The sequence below is a fragment of the Mustela putorius genome, unplaced genomic scaffold, assembly GCF_011764305.1.
Source record: "Mustela putorius furo isolate JIRA1106 unplaced genomic scaffold, ASM1176430v1.1 tig00000145_pilon_pilon_pilon, whole genome shotgun sequence".
Classification (NCBI taxonomy): Eukaryota; Metazoa; Chordata; class Mammalia; order Carnivora; family Mustelidae; genus Mustela; species Mustela putorius.
The window spans coordinates 37,481,736-37,507,003 of record NW_025421294.1 but is presented as its reverse complement, the minus strand read 5'-3'; the positions used below and the strand labels follow the sequence as shown (position 1 = coordinate 37,507,003).

The 25,268-nt window shown below is 47.8% G+C and overlaps 1 protein-coding gene across 1 annotated transcript in view; it reads right to left on the bottom strand.

The window, feature by feature from the left end:
• Positions 1–10,674: 10,674 nt before the first annotated feature.
• The window catches only part of SH3PXD2B (SH3 and PX domains 2B), a 100,516-nt gene continuing 85,922 nt past the window's right edge, over positions 10,675–25,268 (bottom strand). The window contains exons 11-13 of the mRNA XM_004737601.3: positions 25,118–25,167; positions 24,107–24,232; positions 10,675–16,898 (exon numbers count right to left, since the gene is read on the bottom strand). Coding sequence (XP_004737658.1) covers positions 15,354–16,898; positions 24,107–24,232; positions 25,118–25,167 — 1,721 coding nt within the window. The 3' untranslated portion in view covers positions 10,675–15,353. The remainder of the gene's footprint in view (positions 16,899–24,106; positions 24,233–25,117; positions 25,168–25,268) is intronic.

The following is a 25,268-nucleotide window of genomic DNA, read 5'->3' as shown; positions in this document are numbered from 1 at the left end:
CTTTACATCTATTAGCTCATTTAATCCTTACACCAACCATGCTATTATCTTTAATGGGCAAGAATTCAGATCTAAACGAATTAATTACCATGCTACATTGCTTCTCATTAAGAAAACATTGGTCAGAAGCATACTGGAGTATTTGGGTCTTCTCTTCCCGTCCCACCATTCTACCTGTGGGGCCAATTCACTCAGCAGACACTGAGGGCTATAATGTCCAAGTCTTCCCCCAAATACTCAGGAGACAGAGAAAAGTAACAGGACATCCCTGCCCGGAAGGATCTCAGTCTGGCCGGGGAGACAGACACATAAACACGGGATTACCGTGCAATATGGTAAGTGTTACAGCAACATTCCCTACAAAGAATTCTCCCTTTTGTTTCCTTCCACATAAAGGGAGTTTTAAAAAATCTTATTATGCGTCAGTAGTGTTATGAAGAGAGGATCAAAGACTTCCAGTTAAAATAAAAATGATTTCTACCATGGACCTCATTGAGTGTAATTAGATCCAGAAAAGGGTGATCAGATCAGGGTGGTCCTGTTCAAATTACAGTTTGCAATTATGAAAATGTACACACTGTTCCTGCTGCCAGCTTCCACCGTGCCAGGTCTACCCTTTCACATTTCCCCCCACCACCTCTAGTTTGTGTTCTGGTTAAATTGTCCTGTGGCCCCTAGACCTAACCTAATGAAAACATTAAAATTAATCCAGTATATTTTAAAGTGTGAGAAAGGCAATTTGGAGTGGTACTTTACTATGCATGAAATGATGGGAATCACTGTCTGCAAGTTACCACTTTCAGTACTCTTGCCATTCTTTTGTTTCAATTAAGTATATAATCTCACTTTGGTGTTAGCTTGTCTCTAACACCTCCTTAATATGTGCTGATGTCCTGTTAGCAGAGAGCGTGAGCGAAAGAGAGAGCACGCAGGCCTCAGTGTCAGAACTGTGAATAGGTAACTAACTAGACCTAGTTGGGATTCAGTGACACTGTTTGGCTTTCGTTGTGTTTACTTTTAGAGTTACCTTCTGTTTATGTCCCAGTGTTTGAAGCGTCCCTTCAAGGAAACATATTTAACCTTTGAGTTGATCAATTTAAAGTAAAATATTAAGTAAATGCTGGTAGAGGTGAGATGTGGACATAGTACCATTTGTGAGTGTGTATTCAGCTCACGTTTTGGAAACATGGCCCTCACCTACTGGGTCCCCTGTTTTTGGCTTTTCAGATAGCTTTTCATAATTTTTTTTTACCCCCAGGCGGGTTTCCTTTCCCGTTCTGTCCAGAAACTCTCTTACAGTTCTCTCCAGAGTTCCCTGCAATTGTCTATAGGTCAGTCTTTCCGGCTAGACTCTTCTTGTTCATTTCTCTGTGCCCAGCTCCCAGCACCAGGTCTGGCCCAACGAAGGCCCAGGATTAGGTTGCTTGCTCCTGTGCTTTTATGCATGAAAATGGAGCTTTCAGAACAGTCTTGTACAGGATCTAGGCTCACCTACCTCAAGCCAAGGCATTTCTGCTTCTTGAAGTTCTCTGTTAGAGGCAGAGAGGAGGCGTGTGAAGGAATTTCACCATGGGCACACTGGGCTCTCCATTGATGTGGATGGCAAGGGAAACACACAACCCATGGTGTGTTCTTGGCTAATGTTATTGACCCACCATTGAAAGAGAGGGGCAGACTCTGATTCTGAAGGGGGCACATCACTGCCATAGGCTGAAAGCAAGCATTTGCAAGGGTTGGCTTGGTTTGTCTTCTCCCTGTTGCCAGAGCCACTTGTTAGCCAACCCCTGAGCCCCTGTCTTTTCCGACATAGCAGGGACACTTTGGATGATGTTAGAACATCCAGCTTTCAATGATGAGTGCTAAGTGCAGAGGGGGCGAGCCCTCGTCCTGTTCATTGCGCTTATGTATGTGTGTGGGTAGGAAGGGACAGGGGGTGGGGATGTAGGTCATGAACATCCAACCTTGGTCTTGTATGAGTCCCTAGTCCTGAATCTGAATATTCGGGAACTCAGGAGTTCCCTTTTCACCCCATCCCCACCCCAAACTTGTACCCCTTAGCTGAAAACCTACCCAGTATTTTCTTAAGGTAATTAAGTACAGAGAGAACTGAGTAGGGCTCCCCTACTCATGGTCACCATGTGACCAGAAGAATGAAGAGTTTTTAAAAGCAGGAGCTTCTCAGAAGTATTTGCTTTGACAAATAATCCCTTTCTGCCCACACTCCAGAGCGCTATCACAGGTGTTATTTCTGAGAATCTCTATGGCTCATCCTCCATGGCGTGTCTGGTTTTGATTGATAATGAACCCAGTGAGAAGAGTATACCTGGAAGGAGTCTCCTAATTGGCTTTGCCCTACTTGCCAGTGGCAGGAGTGATGAATCATTTGGTTTCTCAAACTTTACTTACTTAAGTTCCCGCAAGGGGATTGCAGCCTGGGGCCTGGCCCAAAGCAGCCCACTGAAACCTGTGTTTCTTTGAAGTCTGCAATTTTATCTTAAAAATGCAGGCAGTTTTTATATTCTACTGTATAACGTATCCTTGTTTGTTCCAATATGAAAATATGTAAAATAACTGACTGATTAAGGTGCTTAAATCTCTAATCCCAACTTTTTTTTTCCTATTACCAATTTTTGGGTAAAAATGAAATTCCAGAAGCAGCTTCGGGTATCTTTGAATACAGTGTTGTGGTGTGCTTTTGGGGAGTCAGCCCCAGTTGTGAAAGGAAGTCACTGGGTGATCCCAGCACTTCCCAAATAATCTCCAGAACACGCATACAGCTTCTGTATACCCTTCTCCATGTGGAGGGTGTTCATGAGGAGTGGAAAGGCTGGTGGCACAAAGACTGTCCAACTGGGGAGTGTCTGTGTGCTCATCCCTAGGCGGCACGGTTAGGGACAGGTTAGCGTTAAGTAGGAAGACCATGTTTCTTCACTCGGGTATAAAACTTCTCCAAGAGAATGTTTAAATTTTTGATTTTCACTTTGATGATTTTTTTTTAAACAATGGAGAAGCATAGTCTAGATTATCTGAATGTTGGCCTCAACAACTGAGTTCTGTTAGCAAGTAAATTGGGGTCCCAGGTTAGTACTTCCAATTCCGTGGGCTAAGAACCATGAGAAAAGAACCAAGTTTGACTTAATAGGGGCATCTGGGTGGCTCAGTCAGTTAAACATCTGCCTTCAGCTCAGGTCCTGATCCCAGGGTCCTGGGATTGAGCCCCAGATCGGCCTCCCTGATCACTGGGGAGTCTGCTTCTCCCTCCTCCTCTGCCCCTCTCCCTCCACGTGTGCTGTCTCTTGCTTTTCCTCTCAAATAAATAAATAAAATATTTTTTTAAAAATAGAAGAATGGATAAAGAAAATGTGGCATGTAAATACAATGGAATATTATTCAGCTATAAAAAGAAGGAAATCTTGTCCTTTGTGACAACAAAAATGGACCCTGAGGGCATTATGCTAAATGAAATGTCAGACAGGAAAATAAATACCATATGATCTCACTTACATGTGGTATCTAAAAAAACAGCAGAACTCATGGATACAGAAAATAGGTAGGTAGTAGAGGGTGGGCAAGATGGGAGAAGGAGGTCAAAAGGTACCAAGATCCAATTATAAAATAAATAGGTCATGAGGATGTAGTAAACAGCATGTGACTATATTTAATAATACTGCATTCTACGGGTGCCTGGGTGTCTCAGTGGGTTAAGCCTCTGCCTTCGGCTCAGGTCATGATCTCAGGGTCCTGAGATGGAGCCCTGCATCGGGCTCTCTGCTCAGCAGGGAGCCTGCTTCCCCCTCTCTTGAGGATCTCTCTCTCTTGTGATCTCTCTCTCTCTGTCAAATAAAAAAATAAAATCTTTTAAAAAATAATACTGCATTCTATATTTGAAATTTGCTAAAAGAGTATGCCTTAGATGTTTTCATCACAAGTAAAAAAAAAAAAAACCTGTGACTATGTGTGGTACACATAGTACATTAAGTACTTTGTTAAGTACATTGTGGTAATCATTTCACAATCTATATGAATATCAAATCATTATATTAAACCTCTGAAACTGTTGCATGTCAGTTATATCTCAATTAAAAAAATGTGGTCTGGAAATTAACAAACTGTGAAGGTACAGCCACTACGGAAAAGAGTATGTCAGCTTCTTAAACAATTAAACATAGAATTACATACACTCCAGCAGTTTTGCTTCTTGGGTATATACCAGAAGAATTGAAAGCAGAGAGTTAAACAGATATTCGTACACTCGTGTACATGGCAACATTTCCTATAGCTGAAAGACAGAAGCAATCCAAGTGTCCATTGACAGATGAATAAATAAAATGTGGTAGAAACATAATGAAATATTATTTAGCCTTAAAAAGGAAGGAAAGTGTCATGTGCTACAGTATAGATGAACTCCGAAGACATTATGTTAACTGAAGTAAACCAGCCACCAAAGGATAAATACTGTATAATTCCCCATAGATGGGGTACCAAGAAGAGTCAAACTCAGAGTAGAATGCTGGTGAGCAGGGAGTCGGGAGAAGTGGAAATGGGAGTTTTTTAATGAGTACAGAGTTTCAGTTGGGGAAGATAAAAAAAAGTTCTGGAGATGGACCGTGGTGATGATTACACAATAGAGTGAATGTATTTAATACCACTGAACTGTGCACTTAAAAATGCCAGAAATAATAAATATTATATGTATCTCACTGCAATAAAAAGAATACACAGTGACAGTAGTTTAGCAAATCCTGGTTCTCAGATCTCCAAGAACACACTGCTGCATACTTCCTAAGGCAGGTGTTCTATCAGGGGTTTGATCCTTCTAAGAGGGACTTCCTTAAGGTTCTCCAAGTGAACAGTGTCGCAGTCCTAAGTGTCGTGGTCCTAAGACAAACACAGGGAGAAAAATCAACAAAATCTATAGTTGATTCAAACTAGAGACCAAGTTGGCCTAGTTACTCTGCTGACGATAGTAACTAACACATACGATCCAACTCAGATTCCTCAGATGTATGCATTACAGGGCACAAATTCAACTTAATGCGGTGAAATTCTGCATAATGACTAAATTCTAAGATCTATAGTGGAATTTTCCAAAATATGTTCTATGGGATATTCTTAGCTGTTACATGAGAAAGAGAATTCTGTTATCAGGTACATTTTGGAAATTCTGGCTTAAACCAGGGTAAACAGCTTCTTTACTGCAAGATTCTAAGAGCCTTTAATATGCAAGCGTGTGACACGGATCTCTAAGGAAGAGGCCTGGAGGATCCTTATGCAAGTGTCTGCCAAATGGGTTTGGCCACATGATGCTTTTTCATGATCATATGAGGGACTGACGTTCTATAAACGCACTTTGGAAAACTTCCATTTAGAGAAAAGTAATGAAATAGAAGATGAATATAGACTAGACCAAGGGTTGGCAGGCTGTGGTCGTCGGGGCTAATCCACTCAGCTGGGTATTTTTTTCACAGAGCTAAGAATGGTTTGTATGTGTTCAAATGATTACATTTTAAATAGTTATGTAAGTCCTTGCATAACATTCTAGTTTTGACTCTTGGCTCCCAAAGCCTAAAATATTTACTATCTAACTCTTTAAGAAAAGGTTTGCTAACTCCTGTCCTGGGCAATGAAAACATCTGAAGACTGTTCATTCTTTTTACTCTTCATACAAACAATACTACTTAGGATGCGCTATTAGAAGTGCCTACTATGTGCTAGGCGTACTTTGTTTCCATTAATCTTTACAATGGCCTGAGAAAGGCATTGTTGTTCCCATTTTACAGATGAGGATGTTAAGAATCAGAGAGGTCAAGTAGAGATCAGAGCCAGAACTCAAACCTGGGTCTGTTTAACCCCAGAGGCCACGATTGTTCCTTTATTGGTGTTTTACAAAATGGGGTCCACCCATTCCAGAAGGTGCTTAAAACAAGTCATTGGGGCATAGCTGTATTCTGAACTCTTCTTTTCTACCTGTGTTTCCTGTGTCTCTTTTTCCTATGTGTCTCCTTTACTACTCACACAAAACGCTTCCCTTCTGACATTTCTGGTCACCAAACGTAGGGGTTCTTTCCCCACATCAAGCAATTCTCTGCAACACCAGCTGGGTGTCCTACAACGTAAGTTGATTTTAACACTATCTATCCGGAGATACTATCAGATACCGTGGGTTAAGGATTCAGTCCCACAAGACTACCCCCACCCCTTCAGAGGCTAACTGCAAGTATTAAGTCCCCAGTTTATCCACAACTTCTGTCTGATTTGGCTACAAATCAGAGGCTTCCACAACCCCCTCCTCAGGTTCGAACAATTTGCTCAGGAGGCTCCCGGAACTCAGGGAAGCACTTACATTGAGCAGTTTACTGTAGGATATGATGAAGGCTACAGAATAACAGCCAGAGGAAGAGACACAGAGGGCGCGAGGTCTGAGCGGGTCCCAAAGGCAGGAGCTCCTGTCCTCTTGGAGTCGGCATGCATTTCCCACTGGGTGTGAGTGTGTTTGCCAACTTCAAAGCTCTCTGAGCCCCATACTATTGGGATTTTCATGGCTGCTGTCTCATGTAGGCACGAACGGTCTTGGACTCCATTTTAAGCCCCTCTCCCTCTCAAGAGAATGAGGGTAGGCTGGAAATGCCCAGCTTCTGATGGGGGCTTGGTCTTTCTTGTGACCAGCCCCCCCTCCAGGAGCCATCCAGGAGCTCCCCAGAAGCACCTTATTGGAGCAAGAGCTACTCCTGTCACCTAGGAAATTATAGAGGTTTCAGGAGCCTTGTGTCAGGAACTGAGGTTAAAGACCAAATATTAGAACAAAGGATGCTCCTGGAGCTCTTGTCACTCAGGAAATTCTGGACGAGGGTTTCATGAGCTTTGTGCTGGGAACTGGGGGCAGAGACTGATATAAATCCCTTATTATCTCACAGTAGTGAAAAATTACCTTTTTTAATCATGTATGTTTTAGCTTATCTTTCACTTTTAGTTATAGTATATGTTTTATTATAATATATAAAGACTTCTATAATAAATTAGTTAAAATTAGCCTAATCAGTAGCCAATAGTCAGTTTTTAAGGAGCCCAACATAGAGCTTGCCTTTCTCCACACCGGAAGTTAGATGTGAGAGAGACAGAAGGACCTGGGAATTGAAAAACACAGTCAGCTTTCCTCTTGAGAGAGCATGGGAGAATCTGGCTTAGGTGAGGTGTGGAGCCGTCATGGATTTCCTCAGCCTGCATCCCGGAATTTGACGTGCTCCCTGAAAAGCACAGGACTCACTCCTTTTGTGGTGCTCATTTTACAACTAAGCCTCCCGCTGACTGCAGCCAGGTGGAAGAGGTATTCCTTGAGGACATCTGATCCCAAACAGGAGAGAAGGAGGCATGTGCTATGCTCTACGGTCTCTTGCTCCCCTTGATATCAATCATGGGGGAATTGCCTCTTCTCACCTAGGGAGAGAGAAGGCTGGAGTGTTATTCTTGTGGAGTCCCCTTCAAGTGGAAAAGAGCACCAAGCATGGAGGGTAGGAATTTACTACCTAAAAACAGAGTACATGATATATTCATTTAGTAATACATATGCTTATATACCACATATATGCTACATTTTTTAAAAGATTTTTTTTTTTTATTTATTTGACAGAGATCACAAGTAGAGAGCAGGCAGAGAGACAGGGGGAAGCAGGCTCCCCGCTGAGCAGAGAGCTCGATCCCAGGACCCTGAGATTATGACCCAAAAGAAAGGCAGAGGCTTTAGCCCACTGAGCCACCCAGGTGCCCCAATGCTACATTTTTTTATTGACCAAACTCACTGAAAACTGTTTGATGAGGACTATTGTAAACTATACTGTATGAGTGTGGCCATGCAGTTGAAAGGAAGCCAGAGAACATAGTTAATGGTAGTATCTGAATCTGAATTGGAGGAGAACCTAGGCTTTATTAACTTGCACTGGAATGTTCTGAACACTGCTATTAATTTACAGGTCTCTAAAGGAGAACTTGTTTATAAGTTAGAAAACAAATTGCATTCCTGCAGGCTATTTTCTGAAGTTTCCTACGTGGGGCAATTTCACTATGGAGAAACCCATTCAGATTGCTTCAGGTTGGACCAATAGCCAGCAGGTAACCTTGACGTTCTTGAGCAGCTCTCCAGTCAAGGAAGTATTTTGTACTGGCGATGCTGTGAAGGTTAGCCTTGAAGACTGGGTTGCAGTGAGGGACAGAGTCACAGCTGGTATCAGGGTAAGGAATCAGCTAAGGATGGTGGCTCAGACACAATTCAAGGGAGAGTTGAATCATAGACTTTGACATTTTCCAGAGTTTATGACATGAAACACTGTTCCTGCTAGATGATCTGTGAATGGTTTCACCATCAAGTCTGTTTGAGGAACCCACTATAAAAAGTCCCCTCTCAGGTGTTCACACTGCATGTTATTATGTGAAGCTTTGAGATGTCTGGTGTGTCCACAGAACACTTACTTCAGAATATCTATGAATATATGTTCTGGAAAACACATTTTGAAAAATGCTGAATGGCAGGGGAATTATAAATTTGGAAGCTGGGATGGTCTATTAAGGTCACAGGATTTGGAGTTAGATATCCAAGTTCATCCTCTTACTAGCTGTGACTATAGATAAACTTAATCTCTTAGACTATTAATTTCCATCCATAAAACAGGCATAACAATTCCTACCTGGAACTGTAACGAAGGTTGAAGAGAGAATATCTATTAAGTACCCAGCCGATAGCTTGGACTCAACAGAAGTTAGACCTTTTGCCTTAATTATAGAGTTAGGTGTGTGGAAGGGGAAACATTTTTTGAAAAAGGTTTTGAATCCAGGAGCTAATTATATCAGGATGAGATATAGATTTTGATTAGCATTTGCTAGGGGACATAGTATGGGATAAGTGAGTCAGCTTTAGGACCAGACACTATCTGCTGGCTCTGTGACACGTTGGTGTGGTGCTTTCACCTTTCTGAAATGTACATAGTGCCTTCATATATAAAATGCAGGTATCTACCTAGAGCATTCTGAGGATGAAATGAATGTCTGTAGCCTGGAACACAGTAAATGCTCTGAAAAATAATGGTGACATGCCTAATAATAGTAGATGAAGCACCATTTTTTAAAGACTTTGCAGGGGCGGGGTGGAGAACATAAGCTGGGTGTTGGGGGCGAAAGGCAAGGGAGAGGGAGAAACTGAGTCCCTGTTGAGCAGGGAGCCCAATGCAGGGCTTGATCCCAGGACCCTGGGATCATGACCTGAGCCGAAGGCAGAACACATAACCAAATGAGCCACTCAGGCATCCCATATGAAGTACCATTTTGAAAACTTAGACTACCCCAGGCAATGTGCTGAGTCTGGCCATTTCTCAAAAGTGGAGTATGCAGACCACTTCCTCACAATGTAGTTTTAAAGGATGCAGATTTTTGCTGATTCTGACTCTCCGGGGTTGCAGCCCGGGAGTGTGGACTCTGACAAGCTCCCTGCTAAGTTGTACGGTCACTAAAGTTTGAGAGCCATTGACTGGGAGGCACAGGTTGCAAGATGGTGAGGAACAGCTGGGCCAGATGGATACTAACTAGAGAAGCGATGGACATTAAACACCCTGGATTTGGAGAAGAGTGGCCTCATGACCGGAGTCTTGGGCACACAGATTTACCATGACCCCTTACAGGGTCATGGTAAGGAGAGTGGGAGGGAATGTGTGTGACAGCTGGATTGTGTTTGGCCTGGCATTTCTGAAGCAGTATAATGTGAAAGGCGAACACGTCAGTTCCAACTGAGACCTGAAGGCGATGGGTAAGCCGCCCCCGAGAGTAAGTCAGGTTGGGTTCCTGACCATGGTCCGGTCCCCATCCCGTCCCATCCCATCCAGTGAGGGGCAGGGGCAGGTGCCCCTGCATGCCTGCCTCACAAATCCCATGCCATGACCAGTTGCATTCTTAAGAACAACCACAGTTAGTTTGGAAGATTTGGGAGAAAAGGCTCCCAAGGGATGGGGGGCTGAAGAGCATCATGATTTTTCCTTCTTAGGGGACCAGAGATTAATACAGGAATGACCATTATTCTTAAACAAGGTTGGTCAGCTCGTTGCATTCTTTGAAAGGGAGGGTGAATATTGAATGTAAATTTCCCCTTTCTATGTTCTTCTGTCCAGAGCCTCTGCTGGTTCTATTCTTCTCTCCCTAGGCAGGTGGGTGGCACTGTCATTTTGTTTAATGATTCACCTGAGGCCAAGGAGGCTCCACATTGGGGGTTGGTGTGGCCTTGCCTCTGCCCTTGGGAAGGTAATAACCCATCAGGCAATGCCCTCTAGCTCCCTGGAGCAGATGGCGTGAGCAGTCCCCGCAGCCCAGCCATGGTTGCCCCCTTCCCCTCAACCACATGCTCTAGCCCAGCAGTAGGTAACACCGGTGAGAGGTTCAAGACACCTTAAATGTGTGAAGTTTTCCATCTTACGGCACAGAGCTGAGACTATGTGAGAGACACCCTGTGATCTAAGGACGCTTTCCCGTTGCTTCTGGACACCGCAATTCAAAGAATCAAGATGCACTAGGACCCAGAGAAGTCACTCCTACTCACCCTGGCTTCTGTTCTTTGATCCCCAAACTCGAGCCCAAAACTCCAGGGCACAAAGCTATGCGCCTCTTCTTTAGCCAAATGAAATCCATGGACATGGCCTCTTCACAATGAAGCTTGAAACCAGTCAAGCATTTTTATTTAAAAAAAAAAAAGAAAGAAAGAAAAAGTCTAACGGTATATAGTCTATACATGCTACAGCTAATTGTTTGCCACCCCTCCCCCCCTCACATTATATATCCTCATGTATTTTTGTGTGTTAACAGGAAACAACAATCACCACCAGATTTGCCAGTTTGCCAAGAGGGTATGAGGAGGGCCGTGATATTTGGAGGATCTCCAGTGTCACTCTATGAGCAGACATGAGGAGGTAGGCCTGTCAGAGCCCCACTGTTATTCCTGGAGGGACACACGAAGTGGCCTAGTGACTTATTGGTGCTTGGAAGCAGGAAACGTAGGGATGGCTAAGGTGACCATAGTTTATCATCTCCCCTGTACAAGTGGAAGGGGCACTATTAACAGTTACAGGGGCACAGAGGCATAGACAGGCACACACGGGGGAAAAAAAAAATCTATGGACACCTAGTTGTGTCAGAATTGCTTATTGCTGTAACAAGCCTGGTGGAGGTGGTGTGGGGGGGGTACCTCTGTCCGTATGTTGACAGAAGGCCTGAAAGTGAAGGCTACTGGCTGTGGCACTGGGTTTGGCCTCCTTGAGGACAACAGAAGTTGAGTCATTTGTCCTGATTGGTGCTGAGAAGCCTACTTTGGAGTAGACGACAGAGATAGGAAGGAAAGAGGGAATGCCGACACATGATGACGGTAGCACCAGAAACCAGACATTACCCTAAGGAGCTGCATGTTTGAGTCTGTGGGAAGGGTCCTCAGCAGGTGGTCCCCGAGCAGGTGAAGACTGTGGAGCCTCTGGGTTTTAATTCTGGGTCTGTCACAGGCTGTGGTCCATCTGTCAGAACCTCAGCCAAGTTAGGAGCAATTCCTCCAGGCTGACGGAGGGCATCCTAAACCCTCAGGTGTCCATGCAAGCCAAGTTCCCACTCCTCTGGGCCAGAGTTTGACACTAGGTCATCTTTGGTCTATCGTACGGTATGGCTGGTTTGCAGCAAAAACTCTGACAGAAGGGCCTGGACAACAAAGGGCGAGTGACAAAACTGCCATGCGTGGTTCAGGCTGTTATGTAGCCACTGCCAGTCCATAGAGAAGGGCGAGACCTCCTAGGGAGCAGCCTGACCCAATCCTGACAGGCTTGGGCACAATAAAAGGATGGGAGCTGTGCCAAAAAGGTTCCTGTTCTTGATGATGTTGAATTACCAGATGATGTTGAGGGCTGGAGCAACTTCTTTATCCCACTCAGTGCTTTGTTCTTGACACAGTCCATGCCTCAGCCTCAGGACCTTCCAAAACTTGGGGAGATTCGGCCCCTGCCCTTTCACGTGGCAAGTCGGTTTTCCTACACTCCACCTGGTACTGAGATCCCCAGTGGGCTCAGTCACGTTTTAAGGCCAAGAACTCTGCCTAAGAAATTGGTGACATGGGGAGGCCCTGTGGTGAGGCTTAAAGTGATTACTGGAAACCAGCTAAGGGCTCTAGCAATTCCTCAGTGAGGTAGGGCATTACAAGTGGTTCAAGTCGGAGCCCAGCTCCTCCATCTCAGCCTGGAACAATGATGTAAACTCACCAAAGGGCAGAGACTTTGAATGAAACATTTTGCGAAGGTCTATTTTGCCCAGTGGTGGATCCTAAAACTCAGATTTTCCAAAGATTTCTCGGCACTATAAGCTGTGGTTTTCACATGCTCACCTTTTGGACTGGCATTTGGCCTGTGACCTACTGCCCTGGGATCGTGGGGTGAAGGGAGGAGAAACCTCAGTCATGGCAGGGGGGTCACCTGCTTCCCTGGAAATGCCATGCACATTTTGCTGCCATTGGCAGAAGAAAAAACACAGGCACTGGAGAGAAGGCACCCCTGGGTTCAAGTCTCGGCAGAGTCATGATTTGGATGAGACTGGGCACATGACTTCACCCTGTGAACCTCAACTTTCTCCCCACAGCTCAGGGCTGATCCTAGGCAGCTCAGAGGGTTGTCATCAGGGTTAAGTTAGAGGAGGGAGCTGAAACACCAGGGACCTGCCTGGAGCTTGGCATGGGAGTTATCACTGTGGCCTGGGACATTCTCTGTGGGCATAACCTCCGGGGAGTTTTGTATCGCCTCCATCAGGTTGCTGACAAGATGGCGGCCACAGGGCTGGGTGCTGTGATGCTAAATCATCAGGCCAGGACAGCCAGGGAGAGCCACTGGCCACCAGACACCCGTCCCCCTTCTGGTCGCTCGTGCAAGTGCCCACCATGTGGCACACACAGCCCGAGAGAGAAGTCCTCAGGCCATGGATGTGTCCTGAGCAAAGAACGGTGAACAGAGAGGAATGTGGCTTCAGTACCTTCAGTTCACGTCAGGTGGAACTAGTCTATTCCCACTCAGCTGACCTTCAGGAGGAGGGAATGAGGCCAAAGACAAACCCTTTGTGTGGAAGCAGCAAACAAAAACCTCAGCTCGCAGAGCCAGGCAGGGAGCCACACGGGTCCCGGTCTGCCTGGCGCCGAGCACGTGGTAGGTGCTCACAAAATACTTGAAAAGGTCACAGAAAGCAGAGAATGAATTGGGGGGTAAAAAAAAGGCTGAGTTCTGTCTATTGAATTTGACGCAGAAGTCAAATTCTGCGTAACAGTTTCATAAAAGCTGTTTAAGCCAAAGTGGGTCAAAAAACCTGGAAAACATGCTATGGGCTTCCTTCCAAATGCGGGGGCCTTGAAGACGTGGGTGGCCTTCTCCCAGCCTCCCTTCTTCCCCCAATTGCCATCCTCCCCCACGGTTCTGGGCACAGGGCCAAGGGGCAAGTGGGCACTGCTAGAGGCACCTCAGGGCCCTGCCCCCCAGGTTCTCAGGGTGGGGTTCACAGATCGACTGAAGGAAGGAATAAAGATGCTCCCGTGAATCAGAGAACGCTCTTTCTCCTGTAGAAGCCTCCAGAGTCCGTGTGGCCGTGGGTAGGAAGAGCAGAAGAGGGCTGTGTGCACTGAAATCTTTGGCACTGCAGGCGGACAGTGGGTGTCCATGGGAAAGCTGGCCCTGCAGTCCCCAAAGCATCATAGCAGATGGACATTGAATCGGAGATCTGGGTCCCGAGCTGGGTCCTCTTCTGCAGGGCAGGGTGGGATGAGGAAGGGTTCTGCCCTCTCTCCCGCCAGGCAGCCTGGTCCATGGGCAAGAACTATGGGCTGGGAGCTGGAAACCCTGGGTCCGGATTCTAATTCTGCAATGTCGCTGTGCCTCTATGTGCCTCAGTGAACCGTGTCTTTCCAAATGGAAGCAAGAGGACAGACAGGGAGAGAGCATGCACAAAAAGGAAACAGAGAAGAGTACTCTATGAATGCCAGAGAGCAGGAAGCAGCAAGTTTTTGAGGCATCACGGCCCCTGGAGGCTGGCATGGGAGATCACCTCAGCTCCACAAGTTTTATCCTCCAGAGGGGGCACCTGCACAGCAGCAGGAAACAAGGTCTTATGGCAACCGCCAGAGCTCTGGGCAAACTCCCCCTCTCCCCCCCATCCACCATGGAGGAGAAGCTGTGGAGGGTGCGGGGCAGGCTTCGGTGTGAGCTGCAGTGGGTCGGAGGGGTGGTGGGTGTGGGAGCAGAGACTAATGCCCCCTCACCTACACCACAAGCAAGCCATTTGGCCACCTGCTCTTGGCACTTAGCGTCTTCCCTTTCCCTGCCCGGTTAGCCTGCTACTGGGGGAAGGGCACGGGCATGAAAGTCAGGCCAGCTTCAAGTCCTCTTTCCTCTTCTTCCTAACTAGTGTACCCTTGGGCACAGAGTCCGAGGTTCTCTGTCCATCACAGGTGCAATATCCCAAGAGAGGATTGATGTGAGGATGTAATGTCAAGTACCAAGGACAGAGTCTGGCACCTACTAGCTACCTAGTGAAAGGGTGCTCCCAAGGGGCGTGGATTGTGAACCGCTCCTTTCAAAGCAACTTTGAGATTCTTGCTCTATGGAGACAAATGTGAAATGGCCCAAGGTCGGCTGGAGATTTCTATTTAAAAAGCCCTGTGCAGGACGGTGAAGCATGCTGGGGCTGGATGCACCCCTTTGGGATCTGTCAGGATCCCAGAAAATAAGAGGCGGAATGTCTCAGTGGACCTTCAGGCCCACTCCTGGGGCAGAGCTGCATCTGGTGAACTTGAGAGCCTCACAGGTCCAGAGCCTCTCAGGGTCCAGAGGAGGACATCTCTCTGGGACTGGCAATGGAGCCAACTTCCAGGGCAGGAATTCTTTCTGGTACCCACCATTTTGGATATGGAGTAAATAAAGTCCCTGGACTTTTAGAAACATGGAGAAGTTGGAGCCAACCATCACAGACTGGGTGGGGAACCAGCAATGAGACTGTTTCTGCAGCTTCCAGACAATGGGTTCTGGTCTTGGAGGCCTTGGAGAGTCACGGTCCTGCTGCTAGGTGGCCTACAGAGGGTGGCGATGCCACCGGCCTTAAGGCAGGGATGCTGACTTGGAGAGGAAGCAGGGGGTGTGGCCTCTGAGCCTCCAGGCCATGCTGCAGTGAGGCGGACTGCTCTCCACCCAAGGGAGGAAGAAACCACAGTGCTCCAGAGTCCTTCCTTCCTTTGAAGCTGCATAAAGGGTGATAAATTAAATACGTGGGTAAAGCCAGCGGAGATGCACGGGACTGCCAGGCAGGGAAGGAAGTGGCTATGGCTTCTTTTTGAGATAGTTGGAAGGAATCCATCCTTCCCAGGAAGGGGCCCCGCTCAGGACTTGGCAGAACCACCAGCCACTGCTGTTCTTTTCCCGGACCTCGAACACCGTCCCCTCCTGGAAGCTGCTGGTATCTCCGTCTCCTTCAAAGTTGGCCACCGCAACATATAAAGAGTCCTTCGGGCCATCAGCGTTGGGAAAAGGGGTTGCAGCTAGTTTCTCTCTGTTTTCTCCGATCTTGCCCACCATCCGTGGTCCCAGACCACCTCTGCCTCGCATGTCATCTTGGCTGCCTGAGGAGTTAGAAAGAGAAGGTTTGGCTTTAGGAGGGACCAGCAGGGCCCGGCCTGGGGCAGGAGCTGCCTTGCCTTCACTGGCTTCCCGTTGTGGCCCTCTGACCTCTGGGAGGGGCCTGGAGGCTGAAGAGGTTTTCTTAGGGGGTGGTGGTCTCCGGGGCAGGACCACAGGTCTCTGTGGGGGAGCCTCTTGGACAGGGGTGGTCGCACTCTTTGGCACCGGATCTGTGGTCTTGGCTGGCCTTGGAGGGGCTCTGCAGGACATCTCCTTTGGACTGAGCCCATCTTGTCTGCCCGTCCGGTCCTGGGCGTGGCCAGGCCCATCACCTGGGAGGAAACTCCGGCTGAAGGCCACTTCTTGGCCACCGGCAGCCTGGGGGCTGCTCTCTCCATCCAGTGAGGGCTTCTCTTGGGACTTGGCGGGCCTCAGCTTGCTCCTCAGGTTGCAGATATCCACTTGGTCTTCGCCCTGAAGTGGCTCTGTCCTCGGGGAAGGAGCTGGCTTGGGCCTAACCTGAGGTTTGGACTTCAAGAAGGGATTCTGGGGAATAACTTCCGGCTTCTCCTCCGGTGGGTCAGCTTTGGACTTGGAGATGGGTCGGAGGTTGGGCTTCTTCACCTCCTTGGCCAAGACCTTGTGGCCACACTCTAGCCCCATCTCATTTTTCAGCTGGAACAACTTGCTTTTGTCAGGTTTGGGCTCTGGTCTCCTGCTGTCCCGGGCTGGGGGCGTGTGTTTGGCTGGAATCATTGGCAAAATCATGCCTGGAGGTTTGGGTGAGGAGCCCCTGAGCTGCTCCATCCTCTGCCGCTCCCTCTCCTGCAGCTCCCCTTCTGACTTGATGATGGATTCTTTCCGGGGAGGGAGGCTGGGCTTCTCCTCCAGGTCGGGGCTTGAGATCTCTTCATAGCCGGTGCATGAGGACATGTCGGAAGACGCCTTCCTCAGGGCCTCCTTGCCGCCCTTCCAGTCTTTGGACCATGGCATCCCAGAGTCCACAGCGGCGTGCGGTGCATCAGGCAAGGGCCGGGAGGGACCGATGGCCTCAGTGCCCGTGTTGTTCTCCAAGGCTGCTGCATCCCCTGGATGGAGCTGGGTCAGCTCATTGGGCAAGGGAGCCAGAAAGTTGGGTCTTGAGGCATTGCTGGTCTTCTTATACTTGTCAATGAAGGTTGCCGGGGCCCATCCTTCCTTATCTTCAATCTGAATGTACCACCAGCCACTCAAGTTCTTCTCGATCACCTGGAGGGGAGGAAAAAGAACACTTAGTGGCCAAAGCCTCAGTGCCAGTGGACCAGAATACTTGGGGAGAACCGAGAATCTAGAATCCTCCTAGAATCTAGAAGTGGGGATTTTTCATTCAGCAGATTCCCAGGCAATGGCTGGGGTGGCCCATCTCTAAAGACCGTGTATTGGAAACAGCTTACGTGGGGGTAGGTTCTTGTCTAATTTTGGATATCCCCCAAAGCAGTCCTGGAGACACACACTTGGGTACAGGTAATTAATTTGAGAGGTGATTTCAAGAAGCCCAAGTAAGGAAATGGGAAAAGAGAGAGTGAATTCTAAGCTTATTTTTCTGAGCCATGGGGACTTAATCGACCAGGGATCCTTTAGGACCAAGCAGACTCATCCCAACTGAGACATTGGGCCATTTACCTCCCGATTCTTAGTCCCTGCCCCTCCACCCCGGGTCATTAACCCCCCAGGCTTTCTGGGCAGGTGCCTTTAGGCAGGTGGAAGAGATGGAAGGCTGCTGGATGCAGGGACCTGTAGCTGCAGGCCAGCCTGGGTGGGTCGGGATGCAGGGCAGGCCAGCAGCAGTGTCTGCTATGTTTCTAAAGAAGTACAAGGCAAAATCCACTTAGCCAAAGCTAGCCTTGATCGTGGCTCTTTTGGTTGAGCACCAGACGACGCATTTGGCTGGTGTTCAGAGGCCATGCGGTATGAAAAATGCATACTTAAAAAAAAATTTACTTATTTGAGAGAGAGAGAGATAGCAAGAGATAGCAGGAGCATGGAGGAGAGGGAGAAGCAGACTCCCAGCTAAGCAGTGAGCCCAATGTGGGGTTCGATTCCAGGACGCTGGGATCATGACCTGAGCCAAAAGCAGACCCTTAACCAACTGCGCCACACAGGAGCCCCAAAATGCATACCCTTGAACATCGGAATCACACTCAGCTCATGTTTAGATAGACAGGAACCCCTGCTGATGAAGGCAAAAGAAATTTTCATCTTCTTTCCTTCTCCCTCTGGGATATGCCCATTGAATGAACGGTGGGCAGAATCACCCACAGAATTTAAGGTCTCATGTTTCCTGTCTCCTCTTTGTGCCGTACTGTCGGCCTGGGTTAACTGAAAGGTGTGTCAGCTCCGTTTTATGGGCTGAATTGTGTCCTCGTCAAATTCCTGTGTTGAAGCCCTAACACCTCTCTTAGAATGTGACGAGATGTGGAGACAGAACCTTTCCAGAGGTAATTAAATCAAAATGAGATCATACGGGTGGGCCCTTAGCTAACACGACTGATATGCTAGTAAGAGATCAGGAACCAGAGAACACACAGAATAAGAGACGACCAGGTATAAACACAGCAAGAAGGCAGCTGCCTTTAAGCCAAGGAGAGAGGTTTCTTGAGAAACTGAACCTGCTGCCACTCTGATCTTGGACTTCCAGCCTCTGAAACTGTGAGGAAATAAATCTGTTGTTTAAACCACCCAGCCTGTGATATTTTGTGATGGCAGCTGGAGCAGACTAATACGCTGCGATTCCCTGGCAGGCCCTCTGCGTAGGAGATCTTAATGAATGCTTGCTGCCACCTTATGAGATGGGGATTATCGTTCCATTTTACAGATGCAGAACTGAGTCTCAGGACAACCGAGGAACTGGCAGAGGGTCATGAGGAAAGTTAACAGCGGAGGCGGGAGTCAAAGGCAGGTTGGTGGGTTCCAGAGTCTGAGCCTTTACCACTACTCAACCGTGCCTGGGCAAGGGGACCAGCCTGGAGAGGAGCTGTGCTTGAAGTGGGTAAGGGCTGGGGGTGAAGGGGGCCACGGGTGGGGTCCTGCCACCGCCTACCTCTGTCCAGCCCAGCCGGAGAGGAAAGGCAGCAGCAGACCTGGTACAGGAGACAGAGTCTGGGTTCTAGTTTAGCTCCATCTTTTGTTGCCTGCAGGGCCTTGTACAAGCCATGGGGCTGAGATTCCACAGCCCGGGATGGGGAGGCTGAGAGAACAGTAACACACAGTTGCGGGATTTTCATGATGACCACATAAGCTAATGCAGACAATAGCTCTTGATAAATGCTGCAAGGTAAATGTTCCCTATTATTATATCACAGGGCAGATCACGGACAAGGCAGGTTGCATGTGACAGGTGTATACTTAATGTGTCTCACTGGTTTCCCAGAAGGGGTGCTGATAAAGGCCAGCCCCTTACGTGACGTAACCAGTGTCTCACCAACACTCGGTAGCTCCGGTAACAAAGTGATTCTGGTCATACAAGTTAGTCGGCACAGCCACAAATTCAACAACGCTGTGTATGTGAGAAAACGAAAATAGGACAATAATCACAGTGAAATATATGAAAGGGGATTTGCTGAGCTTACACTCTATGCAAATACTATGGCAGAAGCTTGAAACATTTGTGTTCTTGATCACAATTTCTGGGAGTTTTCATTTACTAGAGAGAAGCCAAGAACAGTTATGAATAAGAGCAAATGCCAAATCACAAGAATGGAGGGGAAAGAAAAGAGCTGGGCTTTAAAACCAGAGACCTGGGTTCAAATTCTAGCTCTACTGCTTACTAGCTGTAGAACCCTGGGCAATGGACCTAACTTCTCTTTGTCTCAGGTCCATCTGTAAAATGGGCTAAATATATCATAGAAGTCTTGGGGCTTCTATGAAGACCAGTTATCAAGCATGTATGGTCCCAGGCACAGAATTATCATCATTATCATCAACATAGGTCTGAAACATACAAAGACCAGGCAAGAAGGACCTAAGCTGTTCAGCAGCTCCACTGCTAGATCATGGAAGATCCATTAATGAACTCCGAAGGCCAAGATGAGATTGAAATGAACCAGGAATCAAAAATGGGAAAGAGGAATATATTAGCAAGTACAGAATAGCTCATGAGAAAAGAATACTTGGTAAAGCCAAAAACTGTAGTGGTAACTACCTCCCATTTGGGTCCCTTGAGCTGCCACTGGCAGAGCCATAGGCTGATGTCATGGAACAATCAGCAGAGAAGTTTCAAGGTTTGGTTAAAAGAATGTTGGGTATGTGAGCTTTTTTATTGGATCAGCTCTAGTGAAGAGAGACAGGACAGAGCTAGAAATAAAAAAGGGGACTGGTTCTCATTGAAGCGGGGAGGGGGCCAGGAGGGAGGCTCAGAAAGCCCCAGGGACCCCCTGAACTCCCTGTGGCATGCAGACTCAGTCCACAGCTTCAGGGCATTGTCCAAGACATCCTGGGCTGTCCCTGGCTGATTTCAGAACATTCTGAGCCAGGGAGTGGTGGTGCCTATCGGCAAATGTTCAGATTGCCAGCATGCACGGAACAATGGTGTGTGTTTGTACAAAATGCTGGAAACTCATTGTCTTAAAGGACAGGGTGGTTTTATCATGTTTTTCAGTGCTCTGAGGGGGTGGAAAAAAACCCCAAACCTTCATACTACACAAGCTGGATTTCTGGTTTCAGTGAGAGAGATGGAATGAACAGCGGCTTCTCCTTTATACAACACATCCAGGGAAATAAATGAGTACAAAGCTAAGCTCAGAAGGAGGAGGTAGGGTGGGGGGGGGGAAGTTAGTGGACCAGGAACTGTGAGGACTCACAGAGGGACAAAAGCAGCAGAGAGAGGCTGTGGCCCACGACTGTTGCAGGGGTGCCTGCTACAGAAGGCAGAGGAAGGCTGAGGTCCCCCAGATTTTAAGGTGGTGGAACCCGGGGATAGGGAGGTGCAGGACCAAGTGACAGGGAATTAACTGACATACGGCAGCAGAAGCAGCCAGTTGTGGGTGCTCTATGCCCCTTACCCCATTCTTATGGGACAGGCAGAATCAAGAAGGTGATTTGCTCCCAAGGACATGCAGTGAACGTGGGAGTATGCATCAGGGACACCCAACCCCATTCAGTGGCTGGCTTGGATGTCCCCCCACCTGGCCCTGAGACCCATGGCAGGTGTCCAGCACTTTCCATACATGCCCCGACTGGGCTGTCTGACTGCTGCCTCGCCTTGCACAGCCCAAGGCAAGTACTAACACCATGAGAAGAACCGAAAGGAACACCAGCACCGTGGTAAAGGACATACAGCTGAGGAAGGAGAGAATGGACCCTAATAATAGGAGCTTAAATTCAATGTACTTAGTACAGAAGGTTCAGAAGGGCATTGTATTCCTAAAAGAACAGCTTATGCTGAAACAAGAACAGGAATCCGGAAGAGGAATCGGTAACTCTCAGAAGTGGAAATTACAATTGCAGAGTTAAAATCGGCAACAGACTGAATGTTAAATGAGCTCAAAGGTGAAGCGGAATGCTCCAGGAATGCAGCACAAAGGCACAAAGATGGAAAATGTGAAAGGAAAGTTAAGAGATGTGGAGCACAGGGCCAGAAGGTCGCATAGCTGTGTAATAATAACCGGCCCGGGAGGAAAGAATAGAGAGAGTGAAGGGATGCAGTGTTTACAGGGTAAAAGTGGGGAATTATCTGGGAAGATCTCCTGAGGCCAGGATCGTAAAGGCTCACCACATGCCAAGCAGGATAAAAAAAAAAAAAGTCACACCAAGACACACTTTAGTGAAATTCCAGTATATTAAAGATAATGAGGAACTCTTGAGAGAATCGGAGAAAGGACAGGTACCGAGCAAGAGAACAAGGATTAGGTAGGTAGCAGCTTTTCAGCAGTGGCACTAGATGTGAGGGGAGAATAGAGGCTGTTCCAAGCGCTGAGGGAAGAGAGCTTTCACTTCAGAAGACAAAACCTACAAAGTCACTGAAGAAGGAGGGGAAAACCACACTCACTTCTCATGATGTCAAGAAAGCATGTACGGGGGCACCTGGGTGGTTCAGTCGGTTAAGCATCTGCCTTTGGCTTGGGTCATGATCCCAGGGTTCTGGGATTAAGCCCCACATCAGGCTTCCTGCTCAGTGGGGGGCCTGCTTCTCCCTCTCCCTCTGCCCTTCCCCTCTATTTGTGCTTTCTCCCTCACTCTCTCTCAAATAAATAAAATCTTATATAAAAAAAAGAAAGCCTATACAGAAGTCAAGGACTGCCCTCAGGTAAAGACTGCGACATATGGCCCCACACAGAAGCCAGACAGGGCAGGGCAGGGAAACCAATGTCAAAGGGGAGGCTTTGCAGAGGAAGCAGGGATCTGAAGAATGAGTTGGATTTTGAGATGCCAAGTTCAGTTCAAAAACTGACCTTGACTGCCTCCTATGAGAAGGCAGGTGGAGTGCTAGGAGCTGGGTTACAGCAAGGTCATTCCTGCAGGGAGATTAAGAGAGCTGGGGAAAAGCCAGCGTGACCGGCAGGGACTGCAGAAAAGCAATGGGAACAGGCTTTGGAGGAAGCTCTTCGAGATGAAAAGACGTTAAGGAGAAGGCACATGCTTCATGTGAGAACTGGATGTATGAGTTTTACAACAGCAAAATGGGGGACCTGGGTATAGAATGATCTTATAGCATAAGCAAGATGCCTTGTGAGTTCTCTCTGTAGATCTGAAGTTGGGAAGGTCAGAATGGAAGGAAAATAAAAGGACAAGAGAAACAGATAAGAGGCCTTTTAGAAATTTGTGGGTATTTCTGCTCTTCCCTCAGTCTGTCTACATAGACTGGGATTTGCATTTTATAGAAATTAGTTTGAGAGATTTTTAGCTCAAGCTCTTTAAACATCCCCACAGACAGCCCTCCTTCAATGGGTTGAAAGATAGTTGGCTTGAGGACAAGCTTCTGGAAAGGCCTAGGCAGAATCAGTGGTGGTGAGGCCCAGGATCCGTCTTTAGAAAGCTACCTTCTGCTGGGCTGACTGTGCTGGTCCCCTGGGGCACGAGGGTAAAGACAGAGAAAGGCAGGAGGTGTCAGCGCTTTGCAGATCTGGTAGAGAGTGATTCAAGACCCTCAGGGCACACCACACTCACACACTGACACAACAGTCATCCATTTACTCCTTATTTCCTTCAGTCATCCCAACATTTATTCCTACAGCAACGGTTTGCTGAACACACTGTGGACCGGCCCCAATGCTAGGGCCACGGTTAAGAATGAAGAGGATACTCCCTGGCCTTCTGAATGTTAAGCAGGAGGCTAGTGGGGAGACAGATTTTCATCAGTTCAACAATATTCCTTCCAAACACTGTGCTAGCTGTAAAGATACAGGAGAGAAAACCAGAAATGATCTCTACCCTCCTGGAGCTCCCAAATGTCCAGCAGGTAAGTAACAATAGGAATGTGAACATTCCTGGTTCCAAATCTGGAGACAGACATGGGTTCACATCTTGGCTCTGCCATGTTTTAGCTGTGTGATTTCGGACAGCACCTTTCTTCCTGAGCCAAATCTTCCTCATTCGAAAAATGGGGATTGTCAGTGGTCCTGCCTCGCATGAGTAAAAGATTGAGAGAGGATGTGTGTGAAGTGCTGAGTTCACCGTTCCTTACAGGCTCTCCAGGAAACACGGGAGACAGCCTCAAGCTCTAACTCTGTGAGGGAAGAAAAGAACTGGAAGGGCAGGAAGGATTTATGTCGGCCTTTGTGCAGGAACAGAGCAGACACGCAAAGGAGTGGGAAGAAAAGGAGAGAAAGAAGCACGAAGGGAAGTAGGTGGTGATAAAAACAGAATACGAGGCAGTCGCAAAAGATCACCTAGTGTAGGATTCCACTTACACGAAATGTCCCAAACAGGCACAGTACTAGAGAGACGGAAAGCCGATCAGCGGTTGCCTAGGGCTGGGGGCAGGGGGATTGGGAGGGACTGAGGGGAAACAGGGAGTGACAGTAAATGTGTCCAGGGTTTCTTTTTTGGGCGACAAAAATGTTCTAACACCGAATGTGGTGATGGTTGCACAACTCTGTGAATGCACCAGAAACCACTGGATTGTATAAACCAGTGAACTGTATGGGTGTGAACTATACCTCAGTAAAGCTGTCATAAAGGAGGGACGGAGGGAGGGAAGAAAGAGGAAGAAATAAATAAATAAATAAAGGGCAAGGAAAGAAAAAGAAGAGCAGAGAGGAGCAGAGAGGAGCAGAGAGGAGGGAGGGAGGGAAAGAAGGAAACAAGGAAGGAAGGACAGAGAGGAAGGAAGCAAGAAAGGAAAAGGAAGAGAAAAGAAAGAAGGGAGGAGAGGAGAGAAAAGGAGAGAAGAGGAAGAAAGACGAGAGAAATGAGAGAAGCGGGGATGGTACCGCGGCTCGAGAATCACAAGTAGGCAAAGGGACCCGAGGTCCACTCACCTCAACCTTCAGACCTGCCTGGAAGCTGATGCCATCAGGGATGGTCGTCTGGAATTCGGCAATGGTGTAATACTCTTCCTCCACTTGGGGTGGAATGGGAGGCTTGGGCAGGTTGAGACCACGAGGCTGGCACAGTTAAACACAGTGCTAAGTCCAAGGTAAATCTGTTACCATTGGCTGAAGGGGGAAGGTGCTAAGGGCCTGGGGCACATGGACACCCTTGAGGGGTACTGCTGGACCCAGTTGGATTCTAAGGGACAAAACACAGAGGATTGCTCGGATCCTTATCTCCTGGATGGGTCACTGGCCCGTCAGCTTCAGAGTGAGGAGAAACATGGGACCTTTACCTACAGTCATGATAATCTGGGGTAGGCCATGCGAGGGTTGTGGAAAGAACGCAGCTTTGCAGGTCAGACCCATCTGAGCTGGAAATACTGCTTATGTGTGCTGTTCACATTTGGGCAAATCCCTTCCCTTCCAGAGCCTCATTTTCATCTCCTGTAAAATGGAGAGCTACTGGGTGCGTCCCTGTAAGCGTTCAGTAAGTCAAGATCATGAAGCACCCAGCACATTGCAGGGTGCCCAGCGGGTGCACAATAAATGGTCAAAGCCTCATTTTTCAATGGTTAGAAAGGTACCCGAAAAATTACAAACGGAGTTTGGCAGTAAATGACCAGCATGGTACTACTCACAATATTTGTGTCTCACCCCAGCTTTGGTTTCAAGTCACCCTCTTTGAGAAGACTGATCAAAGATAAAGCAAAGTGGGCTCAGGAAGCAGACAGCACATCCTGAGACTTAACGGTCCCAAAGCCACAGGTAACTTGTGTCCCTCTCCCGCTCCCCTGGGACTCTAGCCTTTCTCCCATCGTGGGGACCAGCACGTCTCTGGCCTGCTTCATGAGGCAGCCATGTGGAGGGGAAAGAGAGCATCTCTGGAAAGGGCAAGGTGGGTGTGAGGGTCCCGTTTCAGGTCGGGGGCTGGCTTCCTGGCAGCAACAGTCCACTTACTATGGTCATATCCCGGCGCGGAGGCGGTCTCTGCCTCATCTTAGGTGATCCTACAAAGAGATAAGATTTTATTGCACACACGTGCAGAATGCTACAGCTGTGACTCCTGAGGGGGACACCAGGAGAGATCCGTTCTGTCTTGCAGAGAGGA